This window comes from Adiantum capillus-veneris, chromosome 24 (genome assembly GCF_014529385.1).
Source record: "Adiantum capillus-veneris isolate H3 chromosome 24, ASM1452938v2, whole genome shotgun sequence".
Classification (NCBI taxonomy): domain Eukaryota; kingdom Viridiplantae; phylum Streptophyta; class Polypodiopsida; order Polypodiales; family Pteridaceae; genus Adiantum; species Adiantum capillus-veneris.
The window spans coordinates 121,979,433-121,996,364 of NC_140954.1; the positions used below are offsets into that span (position 1 = coordinate 121,979,433).

The 16,932-nt window shown below is 44.1% G+C and overlaps 1 protein-coding gene across 3 annotated transcripts in view; it reads left to right on the plus strand.

The window, feature by feature from the left end:
* Positions 1 to 16,932, plus strand: part of LOC147427051 (piezo-type mechanosensitive ion channel component) — a 195,619-nt gene that overhangs the window by 59,328 nt on the left and 119,359 nt on the right. For all 3 annotated transcript variants that reach the window (XM_086499262.1, XM_086499260.1, XM_086499261.1), the window contains 5 exons: positions 10,926 to 11,053; positions 12,145 to 12,307; positions 12,386 to 12,575; positions 12,678 to 12,853; positions 12,978 to 13,062. In XM_086499262.1, coding sequence (XP_086355388.1) covers positions 10,926 to 11,053; positions 12,145 to 12,307; positions 12,386 to 12,575; positions 12,678 to 12,853; positions 12,978 to 13,062 — 742 coding nt within the window. The remainder of the gene's footprint in view (positions 1 to 10,925; positions 11,054 to 12,144; positions 12,308 to 12,385; positions 12,576 to 12,677; positions 12,854 to 12,977; positions 13,063 to 16,932) is intronic.

Sequence of the window (16,932 nt, forward strand, 5' to 3'; positions counted from 1 at the left end):
CTCTCTCCCCCTCAAGCTCTCAAGTCTACACAGCACACGTCATGCCACGTTTGCCATAGTAATGTTGAATGGACTTCAAATCAAGGTTTTTGTGAGTATTAGAGTCAAAGGAGTCAAGGACTCTAATACTACTTGTTTTCAATCACACAAAGCTAAAAATTGCATTATTTGGGTGTTTTTTATGCCTCCTGTTCCGCGCCGTTCCCGTTCCGGACCCCTCTCCGTTCCCCCGTTCTGCAGGGAGGCCCGTCGCCCATATGCAGCTATGGAGGGATCTGAGAGTCGTCGAGAGTGCCATCGCAGATCAAGATGCTACGATTTTTGCATTACAACAAGCATTGAAGATTAAGTCAAAGATCATTGACGACATAAGAGCACAGCTACAAGGATTTCAAGAGATGCTTTTGTATGGTAATAGGTCTACACACGTTCCTGTGGGATACGGATGGACTCTATGAGGGACACAGGTCCAGACTCCTGCAGGGTATGCAGGAGCATCAGCAAGTCCCTCTCAGCAGTTCTTGGGATCGTACACACAACCCTCATTCCAGTACTATACTTCGCAGGATCTCTAGGTCAAGTACCACAGGTGCAGAGCGTTCCTTGCTGTGACGGTGTTGCTGGTGCACACTGCCATGGTTGTGTCACTAGGCGTCCTGAGTACACTTTAGCGCAGGTGCTTCCATCCGCTGTGCCGCAGGTGGCTGCTCCAACCACAGGGAGCCAGTTTGTTCAGATCATAGTCCAGCAGCCGCAGCGTTACACAATCGATTTGATGGCTCCCTCGGACGTCGAGACTTCTGGTGCAGCAGTGGCGACGACACTTTCTCTTGGGTGACAGGACCGCACTGCTTGCTACTCCTTTCATTATACATATGGTTACTTTTTGCCATTTTTCAGTGTTTTGCTCATTGAGACGGTGACCAGACTTGTGGCGGGTAACCTGTAGCAGAGCTACAGTGTCACTTCACAGGACAGACAGTTGGACAGTTGGTTACAGATGGTTTGGTTCACATTGGACGGATCCTCTGGGTTGGGGAGTGACGTGGCAGGGTACCGACGGTGGTCTAGTGGACATCGTGGTCAGGTCACCACCACCACTCAGTTTGGAGATAGACTTAGCTGACTGGACATTTATGAGCCGTTGGTGGCTCTTTATGATTGTACATATGAGTAGTCATTTTGGGTCATTAGCATCATCATCTTCATATTTGGTCGAATGTAGTCGTTTAAAGTGAGTCTAGTCAGAGAGCACTTATTCACCATCCCTGCACATCTGAGCCTCGACACCCCATTGTACCTGAGAGTCCTGGGCTGGAGCTGAGTGTGCTGCCACGCCAGAGTCTGTATCAGTTCTTTGAGATAGTCGAGTCATTTGTTGTGGTCTACTGTTGCCGTTGTGTCTCTTTGAGTTCAGTTGTTGTCTATTGTTTCCTGTTTTCAGTCTGTTTTGAGTGAGATTGTCACACACATTGCACTGAGGAGCACCCGCTGTAGAGAGCACGACACACTATCTGCCCATTTTAATAAGCTTTCGGTTTGGAAGCGATAGCGCCCTTCGAATTCAACTTAGGATCTCCACGAGTGGGTGGTGTGCATGCCAATGGAGATTTGGGATCAGCATCTGTCTCTTGTCTTGACCTTCTGGATGAAAGCCGAAGTTTGGTTTCTCTGGCTCTGGAAGCAGAGCAGCTTCGTCGCAATGCGTGGCATGATCGCCATCTCCCAAAGCCGAAAATAACGCAGGGTTCCCTGGTGCTACTCTATCAAGCTAAGTATCTGAAGAAAGCTAAGAAGCTGGTCCCAACCTGGCAAGGGCCATTCGTGGTGGAAAAGATTTTACCATAGGGGGTTGTCCAGTTAGTCACTCTGGAAGGTGTGCCCCTGCCACTAGTAAATGGATCCAGGGTGAAAAGCTATCACCAATCCTCTAACTCAGTTTAAGGTATTGTCAGCTATGTTATCTTCAGTACAACCTTCTGTCTTCTGTCTGGAACCTCAATCAGATTTCAAGCTTTCAGATGTATCTCTCTTGCTCTGTGTCCACCAACCCACCAACCGTTCTTACATCTCTAATCTTCTTTTCAAGTGTATCACTTTTGATGTAATTGCATTTTCAGCTATTCCTGAGTTTAACTTCACCTTTTCATCTCCAATTTTATGGAATTTATAATTCTCCCGTCCCACTTTTCTTCCTCTCTTTCATAGTCACTACACTCATCACTTTTTTCATTTCGTCGTTTTCTACTCTCTTGTCTCCAATCTGCATGCACTATGATTATATTGTTACGCTCCAGATCCTCTTCCCCATCCGAATCTCCCTCCCTCCTTCGTACATTCACTCTAGTTAAATATTCTGGAAATCAATTTACCTTGTTCCTTAGCAGTTAGCATCTCTCTCCCTCAATGTGGTAGATTAGGTCAGGTCTTGAGTTTAACTATCGTTGCATAGATCTCTGAGGTTTCTTGGATTGCTTCAAGGCAATTAAAACTCTCTTTTATTCTGCTTTTGCTTTTGGTGCTTCATGGCATTAATTCTCTTTTCTTCGGCTGCTTTTGCTTTTGAACATTAGAACTAAATTTCTCTCTACTCCCCTGGCTTTAATATGTTTCAACCTCCTCGCCCCTACCCAATCCCACCCCCTCACCTCTCACCCCTACCCTGTCTCTCCCTCACCCCTACCCAATCCCACCCCCTCGCCTCTACCCTCTCACCCTCGCCCATATCCACCCCCTTGCCCCTACCCTCTCTCCCCCTCATCCATACCCACCCCCTCGCCCCTACCTTCTCTCCCTCGCCCATACCCACCCCCTCGCCCCTACCCTATCTCTCTCGCCCCTACCCATCCCCTCGCCCCTACCCTATCTCTATCGCCCCCTACCCTCTCTGTCCCTCGCCCCTACCCTCTTTGTCCCTCGCCCTACCCATCCCCTCGCCCATACCCTATCTCTCTGGCCCCTACCCGCTCTCTCCGTCACTCCTACCCAATCCCCCCACCTCTCGTCCCTATCCACCCCCTCACCCCTCGCCCCTACCCTCAACCTCACCCCTCGCCACTGTGTCCTCTACTAGCGCCCCTACACTTACCTCACCCCTCGCCTTGTGTCTCTTGTTGGCTCGCCAGTACCCATTGCCTCGCTCCTACCACTCGGTGTTTCGCCCCTACTGCGATCGCCCCAAGCTAACACCACTCGACCCTACCCTAAAAAAAAAAAAACTGCCCTTTCGAATCTACCGCTCTCTACCTCAACCTCGTATATTAGTCTTGCTGGTGTCGTGTCTCGTGTCTGATACACTCTTCCAACTGCACTTTCTCTACTCACTATGGCAGGAGGTAGCAAGAGACAGCAGAAGGTGGTAGCAAGCAAAAAGAATTGGTGAGAAAAAAGAAAGATCTGCCTGTAGAATCAGAGAGTGAGGAGATGTCAGCAAGCAGTAGCCATGGCTTAGATGACATAACTTCCAGCGACCCCAGCGATGAAAGCTACAAAGCAGACTCGCCGTCTGATTCAGAAGCACACTCTGAGTCAGATGCTTCGAGTGATCAAGAGGACCATACAAAATTAGCTCAAAAGAAAGGTAAACAGCCAATCATGAGTCATATAATCAAGAGGCCTGCAACATCCAAAAATCGCACCGCGTTCTCTTTGGACTTTTATTTACAACCGCCTCGACCATCTCTGAGCGAGGTCTTTACCAATGCTTAGCTGCAGACTCTGGGTCTCACAACATTGGCCGATGCCGATTTACCTACCAATGTTCCTGCGGAGATGATACATACACTGTTAAAAGACTTTCCAAAGGTAAGGGGCCACAAGTTGACAGCTACAAGGCTTGGCCATGCCATGGGTATGACTAGCTTTCCATCTGTGAAGCCGGCTACATGCACTTTTTCTAAGCTGTCCAAGGATGCAACAATTCAAGCATGTCAAGAACTGCTAAGTTCGGATCACTCAAACTATGAAAGGAACAAACGGATTCTGGCAATCTTCATGTATTACTTTCTCGCTAGAGAAGCCAAAGAAGATAAAGAAAAAGGTGATCTTCCCACTATCTTCTCCCAATGCGACGGCCTCTACTGTTTGATCCAGAGCATACCCTGTGGATTCCACTAGATTCTTTTTACCTCTTTATAGTCTAGGGCTAAACGATTTTGCGCCCAAGTGCAATCTGTGCAGTTAAGCTTCAAATGTTTTGCAGCACCTCTCTTGGCATGGGTCATAAATATATATGTTAGCCTCGATGAAGTGGATGAGGATCCACAGGGAACCTCGAAAGGGAAAAGAAAATCTGTAAGTATTCAGGCTGACCCTACAGTTACCAAGAAAAAGAAGCTCAAAGAAAAAGTGGCGAAGGATAATGCAGTCTTTACCCTCCTTGCCAGTTTCAAAGAGCCAGCAGACTAGGGTGACGCATCTTCTGAGTCACACTCCATCTACTCCTACCCCTCGTTCTACTGTGCCAGCGCCAGTGTCTACTTCCACTCCTTAGGACAAGATGGCGGCTTCGCCCTTACATGATCCTATCCTTTCTTCTCCCATCTTCACTCATACTCAAGTCAACATATCTCACTCTCCATCTACAACAACCATCTCAGAGGTACCTACTACACCCGTTGTACTGACTCCTTGCTCGCCGGCTGTGCCACTTACGCATCCTCCAACATCCCATGCATTTGAGGGATCTTCAAGGATGCCCGACTCTACTTCTCTGTTTCAGCCTTCTGAGAATTTACTTCAGGACTCAAGGGCTGCTATTGCCACCATAGAACTAGGTACAGAGCAGCTAGGTGCCACTCTATAGTGGGTGCTCCTCAGTGCAATGTGCGTGACAATCTCACTCAAAACAGACTGAAAACAGGAAACAATAGACAACAATTGAACTCACAGAGACACAACAGGAGACTAAGGCTATGGTATGGTGCAACTCGTTTCGCTCTCCAGGACATTCTCCACAGGACTGTCCCTTCGGGCTTATTGCCACTTCTGCGAGAAATCTGGGCATGAAGACAAGGATTGCTATTATGTCAAGGGATTACGGCAGATACAACAAAGTCTAGGTCCTTCTCTCCAACAAGGGCTAGCACCTGCATCAAACATGGTGTCACCATATAGCCATCAGAACCCGATGCCACCTCTGTTGACAACACCTCCTATGCAAGGTATGCACAACAACTTTACATCCCCCAGCTTTTATCATGCTAGTACTCCTTCAGTTCCCCAAAGCTTCTACACGTCAGCATCCGGTCCCATGCAACAAGGGCCGAGACCACCTCGCCCCTCAAATAGGCCAATTTTGTGCTACGGGTGACAAACCAGCAGGTAGTGTCAAGAGCCAACCTACCTCGCTTCTATCAGATATTGATGGTGCTTTCATGGAAGCAGTAGAGGACTTGTAGAAGCTTAAGATACCAGAGCAAGATCTAATCAAAGGAGACAAGCCCACAGCAGAGTCTATCTTGAAAAGCACTTTTCAGCAAGTGTGTTACATGCAGCGGAATGAATGTTTGCGCTTTGCTCAAGATGAGTGCTCTGAACTGTGCTCAAGGGTTCCTTTTAGTTCTTATGGAAGGGAGAGCCTTCCGTTCTTAATGGGAAGTGCTATGATCACAAACAAAGTGAATGGACACTGTGCGTGCAAGTGTATGAGACTGAGAGATAGAGAGAAGAGAGATATGACACCAGAGACGTTGTAAAACCCTCCTCCGAAGGCCTCACTCTCGTCGGCGAGAGTGGTCTACTTTTCGATTGCACAAAGTGGTACAATGACGATGCAATGGACTGATGCAACCTGGGACTATGCCGATGACGACGACGGTGATGACGACGACGACTTTAGGGCTGAAATCTGTGGTCTTCTATCTGCTGAATTTCGGGGCTGTTTCGGTGGCTGAAAATGACTGTTTTGGCTGCGTTTTTGATGGCTGAAAATGGGGATCTTCTGCAAGGTTTAGGGCTGAATTTGCTGCTTTTCATGCATGCTGAAAACGTTGAACCAACTGCTGCAAATGAGGCTGAAATTGGAAATGCTGGCAGATCTAGTAGCGCTAGCAAAAACGCTAGGAGTCTAGGGAGGTTGGCGATGTCTGCAAAGCTGAAAAACGCCCAGGTTGGGGGAGGTACTGCTGGAGACCAAAAACGCTAGCTGCAGGGAGAGGGAAACGCTGCCTGCCTCCTAGCGTTAGTGAAATGCTGAGGTTCTCGGGGTGATGGCGATGCCAAACTGGAAAACGCTAGGGCTAATTGTTGATGGCGATCAAGTATGGCTGAAAACGCCAAGTGGGGGAAAAGTTTGGCGATAATGGGAATCTGCAAACGCCAGGGTCTTGCGGGGGTTCGTGCTGAGAAGGTGCCTGTTGAGCGGGAAGCTCCTGCTGCCTCTTCTGCCATTGAGTGCTAACTTGGGTTTGCTTATATATAAACTTAGCAAAATTGCCCTACCTACTTTTGTTGGGAAGTCACTTAAATTAATAAGTGAAAAATGTCAAAAATAGGGAAAATAGGCTAAAATCACTGGAAAATTCCCTTGATTGATTCTAATGGATTCCGATGGGAATTCTGATGATCATGCTGTGTGCAACCCGAGGATATGCATCTATGCTAAGTGACTGGGCATGCACGGTCTACGAATAGACTCACAAAATTGCCAGATCACTTCTAATCTAGACTTGACTAGACTGAGTGAACCCTTATCATGCTGTAGCTTGTCCATGGACACATAGGGTTGGATGTGTCACGTGACATCCTCTCCTTTTCAAAGTGAGGTACATTTACCGAATTGTATGGCGTCGAGGGAGATCGCCAATAGCATCCGGAATCGTGGAAGGGACTCTTCGTCAGCCCACTCCGATTTGTGGGTCGTGCGGTACTTGAACTTCATAAAGGTCTGCAACGCTTGCTTCTTTGGGCCGCGCCGAAAGCGACACAAAGTCTTTTGTGGCTCCTTCGATGCTTCAACTTCGTCTTTAGTCATGCTTCTTTCTTCTTCAAGAATCTCCATGGTTGAAAATTCTTGAAACCATTTCCAACACAAAACCATGAACATACCTATTCCATGTAAAGTGAGTGGAAAAAATCTTGTCTTCCTCAAAGATTGTGCATGCAATGTAGATGAACCAATAGACGGAGTGACAACCCGTTCATCAAACACATGCAAACAATGAGATCGAATCTTTCTCTTATGATCTAGAGCAATCAACTGTGACAAAACACAATGGAAATGCCTACGCTTGGTGCTTATACTTTCCTGTGCTCGTTCGGAAACTATGTCATGCCAAGGAAGAGACATGGATTGTGACTTCCTTACATACATACCTTTCAGCTTTTCATAAGAAATCCGCATATATTCGTGCTCATCCATGAGAGAAACGTGCTCAACATACAATATGTCATGCCTAGGAAAAGGGATCACATAAAGACGCTGACTAAAATACAGGAAAGGATCACAAATGAAACACTCGTACAATGCGTGCTGACTAATCATGCGAACCTACGCTCAAGAGCCAAGATCGGTTCTTCGGAATCTATCGAATCTTCTTGTGGGGGATCTGTGGACCTTGACTCGAAAGCCAAGATCGATTCTTCGTGATTGATCGAATCTGTAACGATGTTAGCTTCGCTAGAAAAAGCATCAACTAACACATCATCCTTGTGAACAATCACATCATGCAACTCATCATGCTTGTGAGAAATCACATCTTGATCATGCAAATCATCATGCTTGTCATTGTCATCCAAATAATCATGCTCATCATTATCAACCAAATCATCATGCTTGTCATTGTCATCATGCAAATCATTGGCATTCAATTCATCATGCTTCTCATAATCATGCAAATCCTGTGTGTCATGCTTTGGAGAAGAAGAGACTAAGAGAGTCTCCTTTCCCCAAATCTCTTGCATCTGTGCCTGAACTTGAGAATAGAGTCGCCAGAACTCTTTGTTTTGTCGGTCGCTCTGTTCTTGTATTGCTTTGGCTTCCTTCCTTGCTGCTTCTCTTTCTGCTCTTCTTTCTGCGTGTCTGCGTTCCATTTCTGCCATTCTTTCTGCATTTCTGCGATCCATTTCTGCTTTTCTTTCTGCATTTCTTGCTTCGCGTTCTAACTTCACTATCCCTGTTGTTGAAGGGGCTAAGCTTGTCAGAGGCCGAGCTTATAAGCTCAACCCAAAGTATGCAGAGGCTTTCAAGGCAGAGCTCGAAAAAATGCAAGAGGTAGGGATCATTGTACCTGTGGAGCACTCTGAGTGGTTATCACCCATGGTGATAGCGCCTAAGAAGCAGTCCAATAAAATTCGTGTGTGCATAGATTACCGCGCGCTGAATAAGGTAACTATCCCATATGGTTTCTCCACACCTTTCACTAAGCGTGTGCTCGAAGATGTAGCAGGGCATGTTTTGTATAGTTTCATGGATGGGTTTAGTGGATACAATCAGTTGGGCATCCATCCAGGTGATTAGCTGAAAACGGCCTTTGTGACTCCCTCGTGTATTTTTATCTACACTAGAATGTCTTTTGGTTTGAAAAACGCTCCACCTTCTTTCAATCGGGCGGTATATCTCATCTTTTGTCCTCTGCTTACGGATCATCTTCGCATCTTCATGGACGATTTTTCGACCTTCTCAGGTGCTCAATGTTCAACCCCAGTGGAAAATCTAGAGGAACACCTCACTCAGCTCTCTGTTGTCTTCCTCCGGTGAGAGGCACGCGTAAAGCTAAATCCTAACAAATGTCATTTTTTGGTCACTGAGGGCACACTTCTAGGCCATGTGGTGTCTCCTAAAGGTTTAGCACCTGACCAAGAGAAGATCGTGGCAATCTTAAAGTTACCACCTCCCATCAACCCAAAAGGGGTGCAGAGCTTTGTAGGCCACACAGGCTATCATCGCAGGTTTATACGCATGTATGCACAGGTGGCTCAACCCCTAACACGCCTAACCAGTGCTACTGTTCCCTTTCAATGGTCAAATGTAGAGGCTGAAGCTTTTGCATACCTCAAAAAACGCCTCACTGAAGCACCTATCCTAGTAGCTCCCAATTGGTCTCTCCCTTTTTTCAGGGTAGGGTCAAGTGGTGTTAGCTTGGTTCCGTTCAGTCTGTCCCGTTCCGTTCGACATACGAGAACTACCCTGGCTCCGGAACAATCACCTTTTTTGCTTCCAAGAATACTAGCCCTGACGTTGGGCGCCCCTTTTGGTACTTCTTTTTATATTAATCAATCCATAGAGTACAACTGTTGGGGAGTCACTCTGCAAGTGTGTAACCATACACTGATATGGGAGAAGTGACCCCAAGGCACTTGTTTATAGGCACTTAAGCCCTAAAGCAACTGTCACAAAAGCAGGATCTCCCAAAAGCCCTCACAATCAACTGCTTTTGTAATTGACGCTGAAAAACTGCCATGCCAGTGTCTATATGCTGCCACGTGGCCCCTATTTTTTGGCACGAATTGTGGCGTGAAATCCAGGTCCATATAGTCTCTGTCCGGCTGGTGGTCATGCCACATCATCATTTTGTGACATGATAGGTGGAGCACTCTAGCCACTTTGGACTAGTGATTGGATACTTTCTATGCTACTACAATCTGCAACAGTTGAATAATTAGCACTCCACATCTTGTGATAAACTGAACTAGAAAAGAGAGTGGAGGGAGAGAGAGAACTTAGAAGCCTCTGAGTAGGTCCTCTTCATAGCGTGTCGAACTCCGTAATACAACATGTCTATACCTGTGTAACTGCAGCAAAAATACTGTGTCCAAGGCATCTCTGTTCACTCTATCACTGTAATCCATCACCCTCGACAGAGAAGCCCGACTTTTAAGAGAGAATGAAATTGCCTCACCGACATATGTAATCCTCCTTTGTCTCTGGCTCTAGGCGGCATAGCTGGCATATTCTCTGCTACAGAAGCACTGAAGTTTATCTACCCGTCTCTATCTGTAATTGATGGGAGGAGGTGTGAAGGTGTCCTTTAACACCTTGTATCTGTGCAACATTGGTGAATTCATGAGTGTTGGATGTAAAATAAATCCATCCTCAGTGATGTGAAGAAACTACACTTTATAAAAAGCCATTTTCTTTCCCAACTCTCGAGGAGGAGGCACGCATGCCCTCTGTGTATCAATCTGCCTTGGATTTGGAGCTCAGAGGCAAGTCCCTTTGTGTGAGACTGTCCAGGCTTGAATCATCTCACTCCTCGTAATAAAGCCATTCCTCAAGGGCCATGAGCTTGGGATCGCCTTCTCCAAGCTCCAGCAAAATGAATGTCGGACGTAAAATAAATCCATCCTCAGTGATGTGAAGAAAATACACTGTATAAAAAGTCATTTTCTTTCCCAACTCTTGAGGAGGAGGCACCCATGCCCTCTGTGTATCAATCTGCCTTGGATTTGGAGCTCAGAGGCAAGTCCCTTTGTGTGAGATTGTCCAGGCTTGAATTATCTCACCCCTCGTAATAAAACCGTTCCTCAAGGGCCATGAGCTTGGGATTGTCTTCTCCACTTGTATTAAAACGCAAGCTCCAGCAAAATGAAAAATTTGTTAAGACTCCCTGCTCGTTTTGTTTAATTTGTATGCAAGTCTTGTGTGAGGTGTTTGAACAGTTGTAGATGAATATGACTTTTTCAAGGTTATGAGACAGTTATAAGACTTCCTGCTCGCAAGGTTGTTTCTTGAAAATTTTGTTTAATTTATATGTAAGTCTTGTGTGAGGTGTTTGAACAGATGTAGATGAATATGACTTTTTCAAGGTTATGAAACAGTTATCTTTTTCCTTGTCCAGCAGTGACGTATAGTTTACTTTGTGATTAATTAGTTATTATCATGTTGCTGCAACTGATTAGTCTTTCTTTCATTTTCCAATGTTTTAAGAACACTAGTTTAATGAGGAAGTTATACTAACTGGTTTCTCTTCTATGATTGATGACAGGCTCAATCCCTGGACCTCTATTCCCCATATATTCTTGGTTGTCGGTTCACTGGTTTTCACTATCATAACTGCAGCACGGGCAATCATTGATGGGCCCAACTTTTGCAGTGTGCTAGATTTCTCATGGGGTAATTGCTCAAAATCTAGCTTTGGGGCTATAATGTTTTGCAGAGCTTATTGCAACGTGTTCCTTCAGAAGACTGCCCTTTTGAGTTATTGGAGGGGTTCTAATATGATATAGACATGTTGGACAAAAGTGGGTGATTATCATATATATTATGTTAAGGTAGCACGTGTTGTGTTGTGTGGAGCAGGGGGTGGTTCCAAACTCCTGGTTGGCAAAGTCCCTCCATACAGACAGAGGGGACCCCAAGAAAGAGACTGGAGCAGGTGTTCCCATGCTCTTAAAAGTCTCAATGCAAAACGATCCTCCTTGCTTATGGCTCTATATACCATGTACGAGGGTCCTTGACTGAGGTAGGCAGGTGGGACTCTTGGAGTTTGCATCGTGCTGTAGCTGCATTGCTCTCATGAGCAATAACCTGCGAGTGATATAAATCCTGGTATTATGCCTCCTTATTTGCTCACTGCTTGGGGTGAGGGTCTTCGTTTGTCTACGGGTGCACTGAGTTCTGAGCAGCTCACTGTGAGACACTAGGGTGCCATGATTGGCCCATGGAGTTTGTGCATGTAGAGGCAAAAAAGGAGTAGCTCCTATTAAGGCTTTGCCTCCAAGAAGAAGGGCTTGTATGGAAAAACAGTAGAAGGCTAGGGCTTTGAGTCTGGCTATGAATATCTACAATGCCTAGTTCTTTCTCTACGTTTTTGGATGAGTGCAGATGTTTTGGGCCACATTGGTTGTGGCAGGGCTCCCATCCCAGGCAGGCTAAAGGAATTCTTGTATTAGCTGATGCCGCTTTGAGAAAGGGAAAACCCTTCGAGAGGTGATGAACCACAGTTGCCAGTAGCACTTGGATGGCCACCATGGATCCCCATGCAAGAGGCTTTCTGTGCTCCAGTAGAGAGCTTCTTCCGAATGCTTAGAAGAAAGGGGGTTAGCCGCAGCTCTAGGGTACAAGTCTTAGTGGTCCAAGAGATGATTGTGAACAGTAGTAAGCTTCACGCAAATAAAAAGCTCGGTTCACAGAACAGGATCATTTACTAACAGTTCATTTTATGCCTTTTTTAACTCTCTTTAACTCTGGTTTTACTTTGACAGGCAGTGTCCAGTTTCGAGCAGTCATAAGAAGCATCATACTTCCAACAGTACAACTTGTAGCTGCAGTTGCACGTCCGTGCTGGATATGTTTTCCTTTTTTCATTTGCAGCTGCATTGGGCTGTTCCACTGGGCAATAACTGGCAACTTTGTTGGGCTATCATGGTATACAATTCTTCGTGTAAATCGACATGCATAACTGTAATGGAGACTTGCTTCAGAACTATTGTTTTTGATATATAGGGGCTGGAATCACCTTCTTGTGCTTACTGGCCTCGAGATCCTTGTGCTCTACGTATATCAGCTTCCATTATCATTTCCAGAAACTGTACTAAAAGTTTCGGATTATTTGGGGCTATTTCGGTTTTCGCAAGGAGAGTGTGGCTGGCTTGAGATGACACAGAGCATCTCTCTACTGTCCTTATATATATTGGTGGGGGAAGATAGATTTGATGCCTTTTTTTGCTTTGAGTTAGTTTAGTTTTTATGAAGGTATTTTTGAAAGAGGTGCTTATATTGAGTGTATGATTTTCAGCTATCGGTGTCTATTTTTGAGGTTCAAGAGGAAGACGGGCATGTTTTTCATTACAAAGATTTGTTACCTCAGACATACAATGGTTCAGTCACTATCCCAAGATTAGTTGATGACGAAAATGGTATCAAGGAGAGACTTTTGGCCTCTTCTGAGCTAACACATGCTATAAGGAAAAGGTCAGTTTTGGTAAACTCTAACTAATTAAGTACTACAAGAAGGGCTTGATAAGTTGTCACAACAAGAACAAAGTTTGAATGTTCAAATTTCTGTTTGAATCTAACTGTTAAAATCAATTTGCAGGTCATCAGTTTCTTGGACCAGAACACTTCCAAGCACCAAAATTATGCAGATCATTTCGATAAATTATTCTGTGTATGGGTTTCCGGTAAGTTTCAACTTAAAAATAAAAAATAAAAAATAGTAAATGGCAACATGCACTTTTTATAATAAATTGCTGGATTCTTTGGTTCGCTAGAGGCCTTTTTAAACACAAAAGAGCTAATCCGTAATCTAATTTGAATGGAAAAATTTTGTTGGACAAAAGTAGGAGTGTCTTTCACTCCTATCCACAGTCAAAACTTCATAATCATCTGCGAGGGACTTGCGAAGCCAAAGTGAATTGACGAGTTTGAGAAAAAGAGTTGTGTCTTTTGCTTTACTTTTAGTGAGAATATGTGCAGGGATTATGAGTAGGATTACCATTATTTATAGAACGGTCTGCATGACAGTTGAAAGTGTGGATGCATTATGAAGTCAATGAGCTCAGCTGAAGCCATGACTGTTTAATTTCTGTTTCCATTCGCTATTGATACTGGTAGAATTGAATGCTGCCTTTTATTTGGACTAGTCTATGCATCCATCATTGACTCATGAGCTAAATGAGCCGTAGTCTGAATATCCTGGATACTGTCACCTTTTTTCAAATTGAGGTAGGTTCTACTTTCATAGAGCAGCGAATTCATCTGGTGCAAATTTACTTCAATTTACTTCTTGCTGTCAGAAATGAGAGAAGCACATGTGGCTGTTTATGAAAAGCTTGGCATGCTTCTGTACCTATAGAACTTGTGATGACTGCTTAATTGCATCAGCTAGGACTCTGTCTAAAATGAATAAACCATTTGAATGATCCACAGGGTTGTTTCGTGTTCTTTGGGCTATTGGAACCTCAAGTCCATTTGACATAGCTTTGTTCTTCAAGTTCTCAAGATATTTATGCATGGCATAGAATGCTTGTTTACGGTGTGGCTTTACTACAGTTGCAACATGTCAAGGAGTTTTGGCACTTTAACAAGCCGTAATACATTGGCTTGTAGAAAAGCTTCATTCACTTGGGAGTCAATCGAGGCATCATGTAGCAAGTGTAATGCATCCCATCTCCCAAACCACTTCTTTATGTCTTGCATCCATCCCGTGCTCAAGATCTTGCTTTTATGTGTCTTTTTTTTTTCTTGCTTCCCATGCAATTGTAGGAAGTCGATGTGAGGGGTTTTGACACATCTTTATCATGTACTCCACAACCCTTTCCATGTCCATAACCTCAATTGGAAGAGATCCCAGCTCAAGGAATAGAAGCATATATGGTGTTTGTGCCTTAACTTGGAGAAAGTTTGTAAGAAAAGGCTTTCGGACATTCTCAACCTCTTTCCAAGTAGACTGAGATGCTCCCGCCCCACACTTCAACTCCATAAAGAAGAACCGGTGTCAACAATGTTGTCAAAGGTACTTCTTGAGAATCCAACACTTGACGTTTCCCGCATTACACATGTTCTCAAAGTATGCTCTCTTTCCGGCTTCCAAACAACACATAGCACATTCATGCCACTTGTGATTGGCCGGAACCTCAAGGCCAAGGTATCTAGAGCTCTTAATAACTTCAAGTGTCTCATTATTGTACATAATGCATGGTTTCTCCTTATGGTGACAATTATAAGCTTTTGTGCATCCTCTAAAGTGTGCTCTAGAAGCACTACATCATCCGCATACAGCAAAAGCATGATTACCGCATTGCAAATAGTGACCTCTTCAATGCTTTCTTCTTGCATTAAGGTATCATTTGTTCCAATTGATCGATGCATAGACCAAAGTGACTTTGATAGGTTTCTTTGTCCATAGTTGCATCAAGCTTTCTCAAGGACTTTCGAGCACTTTGGCATTTTTTATCAAACCACCTTTTGCGTGATCTATCTTTATTGATACCATGGACATGCTTTATGGCAAAGCATTCTTCAACACAAAAACTATTAACTTTCTTGAAAGCTTCCCATTTAGTTTTAGTGGTGTGTTTGCTTTGTCATCCATAACTTTTGCTCAATCATTTTAATGTACATAAGTGCCCGTTTGAAATGCATACCTTCTCTTCCTTTTGGCTGAGATTAACATGCTTGCTTCTCCACATGCAAGGTCAATACATAAGGTCCAATGGTTTGATTCCGGGATCCATTGGCCAAGCGTAAAACTCTTTATGTGATACATATGGCTTCGGAGAGTAGCATATAGTCAATCACACTATTTCCATTATGTTTTCTACATGTAAATCCATTGGTTTCACTCCACAAAGATACACCGTTGGCAATGAGCATACTCATGCTATTACATATGCGTAAACGTAACTTTTTATAGTGATCCAGCTCTTTCTCATCCATTGAAGTACGATCATACAAGTGAACTTCCCCCAACTCCCTTGAAATGTATGGCATATCAAATTGTTGAGTATCATGTTGCAATGTTTTTGTGCGAGCATTCATATCCCCAAAGACAATAACATCACCTTCGTCTTTAAAATAAGCAATATCTTCCTCTAAATAAAAAAATGGCTGATCTCTATCCATGCAAGCATAAAAGGGGGAATTATGATGAGGAATGTAGTAACCGGCTATAAAAATGGGTGCTCTTTTTGGTGTCATAATTTTTAGCCATACATAACGTTTGTGCTTGTCATCTTTCACAATTGATACAAAATCTTTCTATTCTATCTTAACCATACATGCTATCCCTCCTTGCCTTCTTCGTTGCTTGAGATTCTTTGACCACATCAATGAATGTATATTGTAATCCTCCAACCCGTTAATTTTTTGTGTATCTGCTCCCAAGTTTCGACAAGAAGTATAACATCGGCTTTGCTTGTGGGTATCCATTGCAATTCTAAAAGCATACTTTCAATTGTAACTCGGCCTCATAGGTCGCGCATTTCTATTTGCTTGAGGGTCTTGCCTCCTCCATGGGCACAATTTCTTCACGAGAGATCTCCTTGTTTTTCTTATATCTCTCCTCATATGCCTTGCGAACATCTTTTGTTTCGTAATTGTGCGATCTGCACATACAAAACATTTTGTATTCCTCAAAAAGATCCAACTATTATAAGGATAATCTTTCATTTGATCTCATCCGGCATGGTGCATACATTTGGCTGTTCTTCCGAGCGAGGAGCTCCTTGCTTACCCACTCTATGTGCTCCATAAACCATAACTCCTGACATGCCAAAGTGGGTTTTGAAAAAATCTTCAATAACAATGGCAAGAGAAGGGGGTGCCAACAATGGCAAGAGAAGGAGGTGTCTTTAACTTCTCTTCGGGAATTCCACGACATCCACGTTCTCAACATTCTTTGTTTGAGTGATAGCTTGCATGAGGGAGGAATAAGGAGCCACATTGCTGCCACATACATCAACCCAAGACTTGTTTGTGCATACATTTTTCAAGTCGCATACATCCTGGCTCATGGTGTCAAATTTCTCCTCTTTTAATACATGGTTATGCTCTACCTTGCTCATGCGCTTCTTCAAAGTATTCAAGTCTACGAGAGCGTTTACATTCCTTGACTTTCTCTTCAAGTTCCATCAAATGTGTTGTTTGCATCTCAAGTGTCCTCTTGAGATTCTCATTCTCAACCACATGAACCCTTAGTATGCCATTCTCCATTGCAAGTGCCCGTAAGTCTTTACCTTGTTTGTTTACGGTCCCTTGCAATGATACCAAGTATGCCATGATCATGGTTTCCGATGTCGTTGGTTGAGTGGTTGTGTTGCTATCTTACACTTCGGAGATTTATCATTTTCTACATGGTTGTGGATCTTGTCGAAGAAGAACCCTTGCGAGTGTCGGAAGACATTGTATGTAAAATAAGAGACGAGACTCAGCTTCCTCGAACGTGTTCACTTCATAAATACTACTGCAAAAACATCTTCCATAACTCTACAAATTTCTGTTTTTACATCAATGCGTAGAGGACGCTTCCTCGAACCTGTTCACTTCAGAAA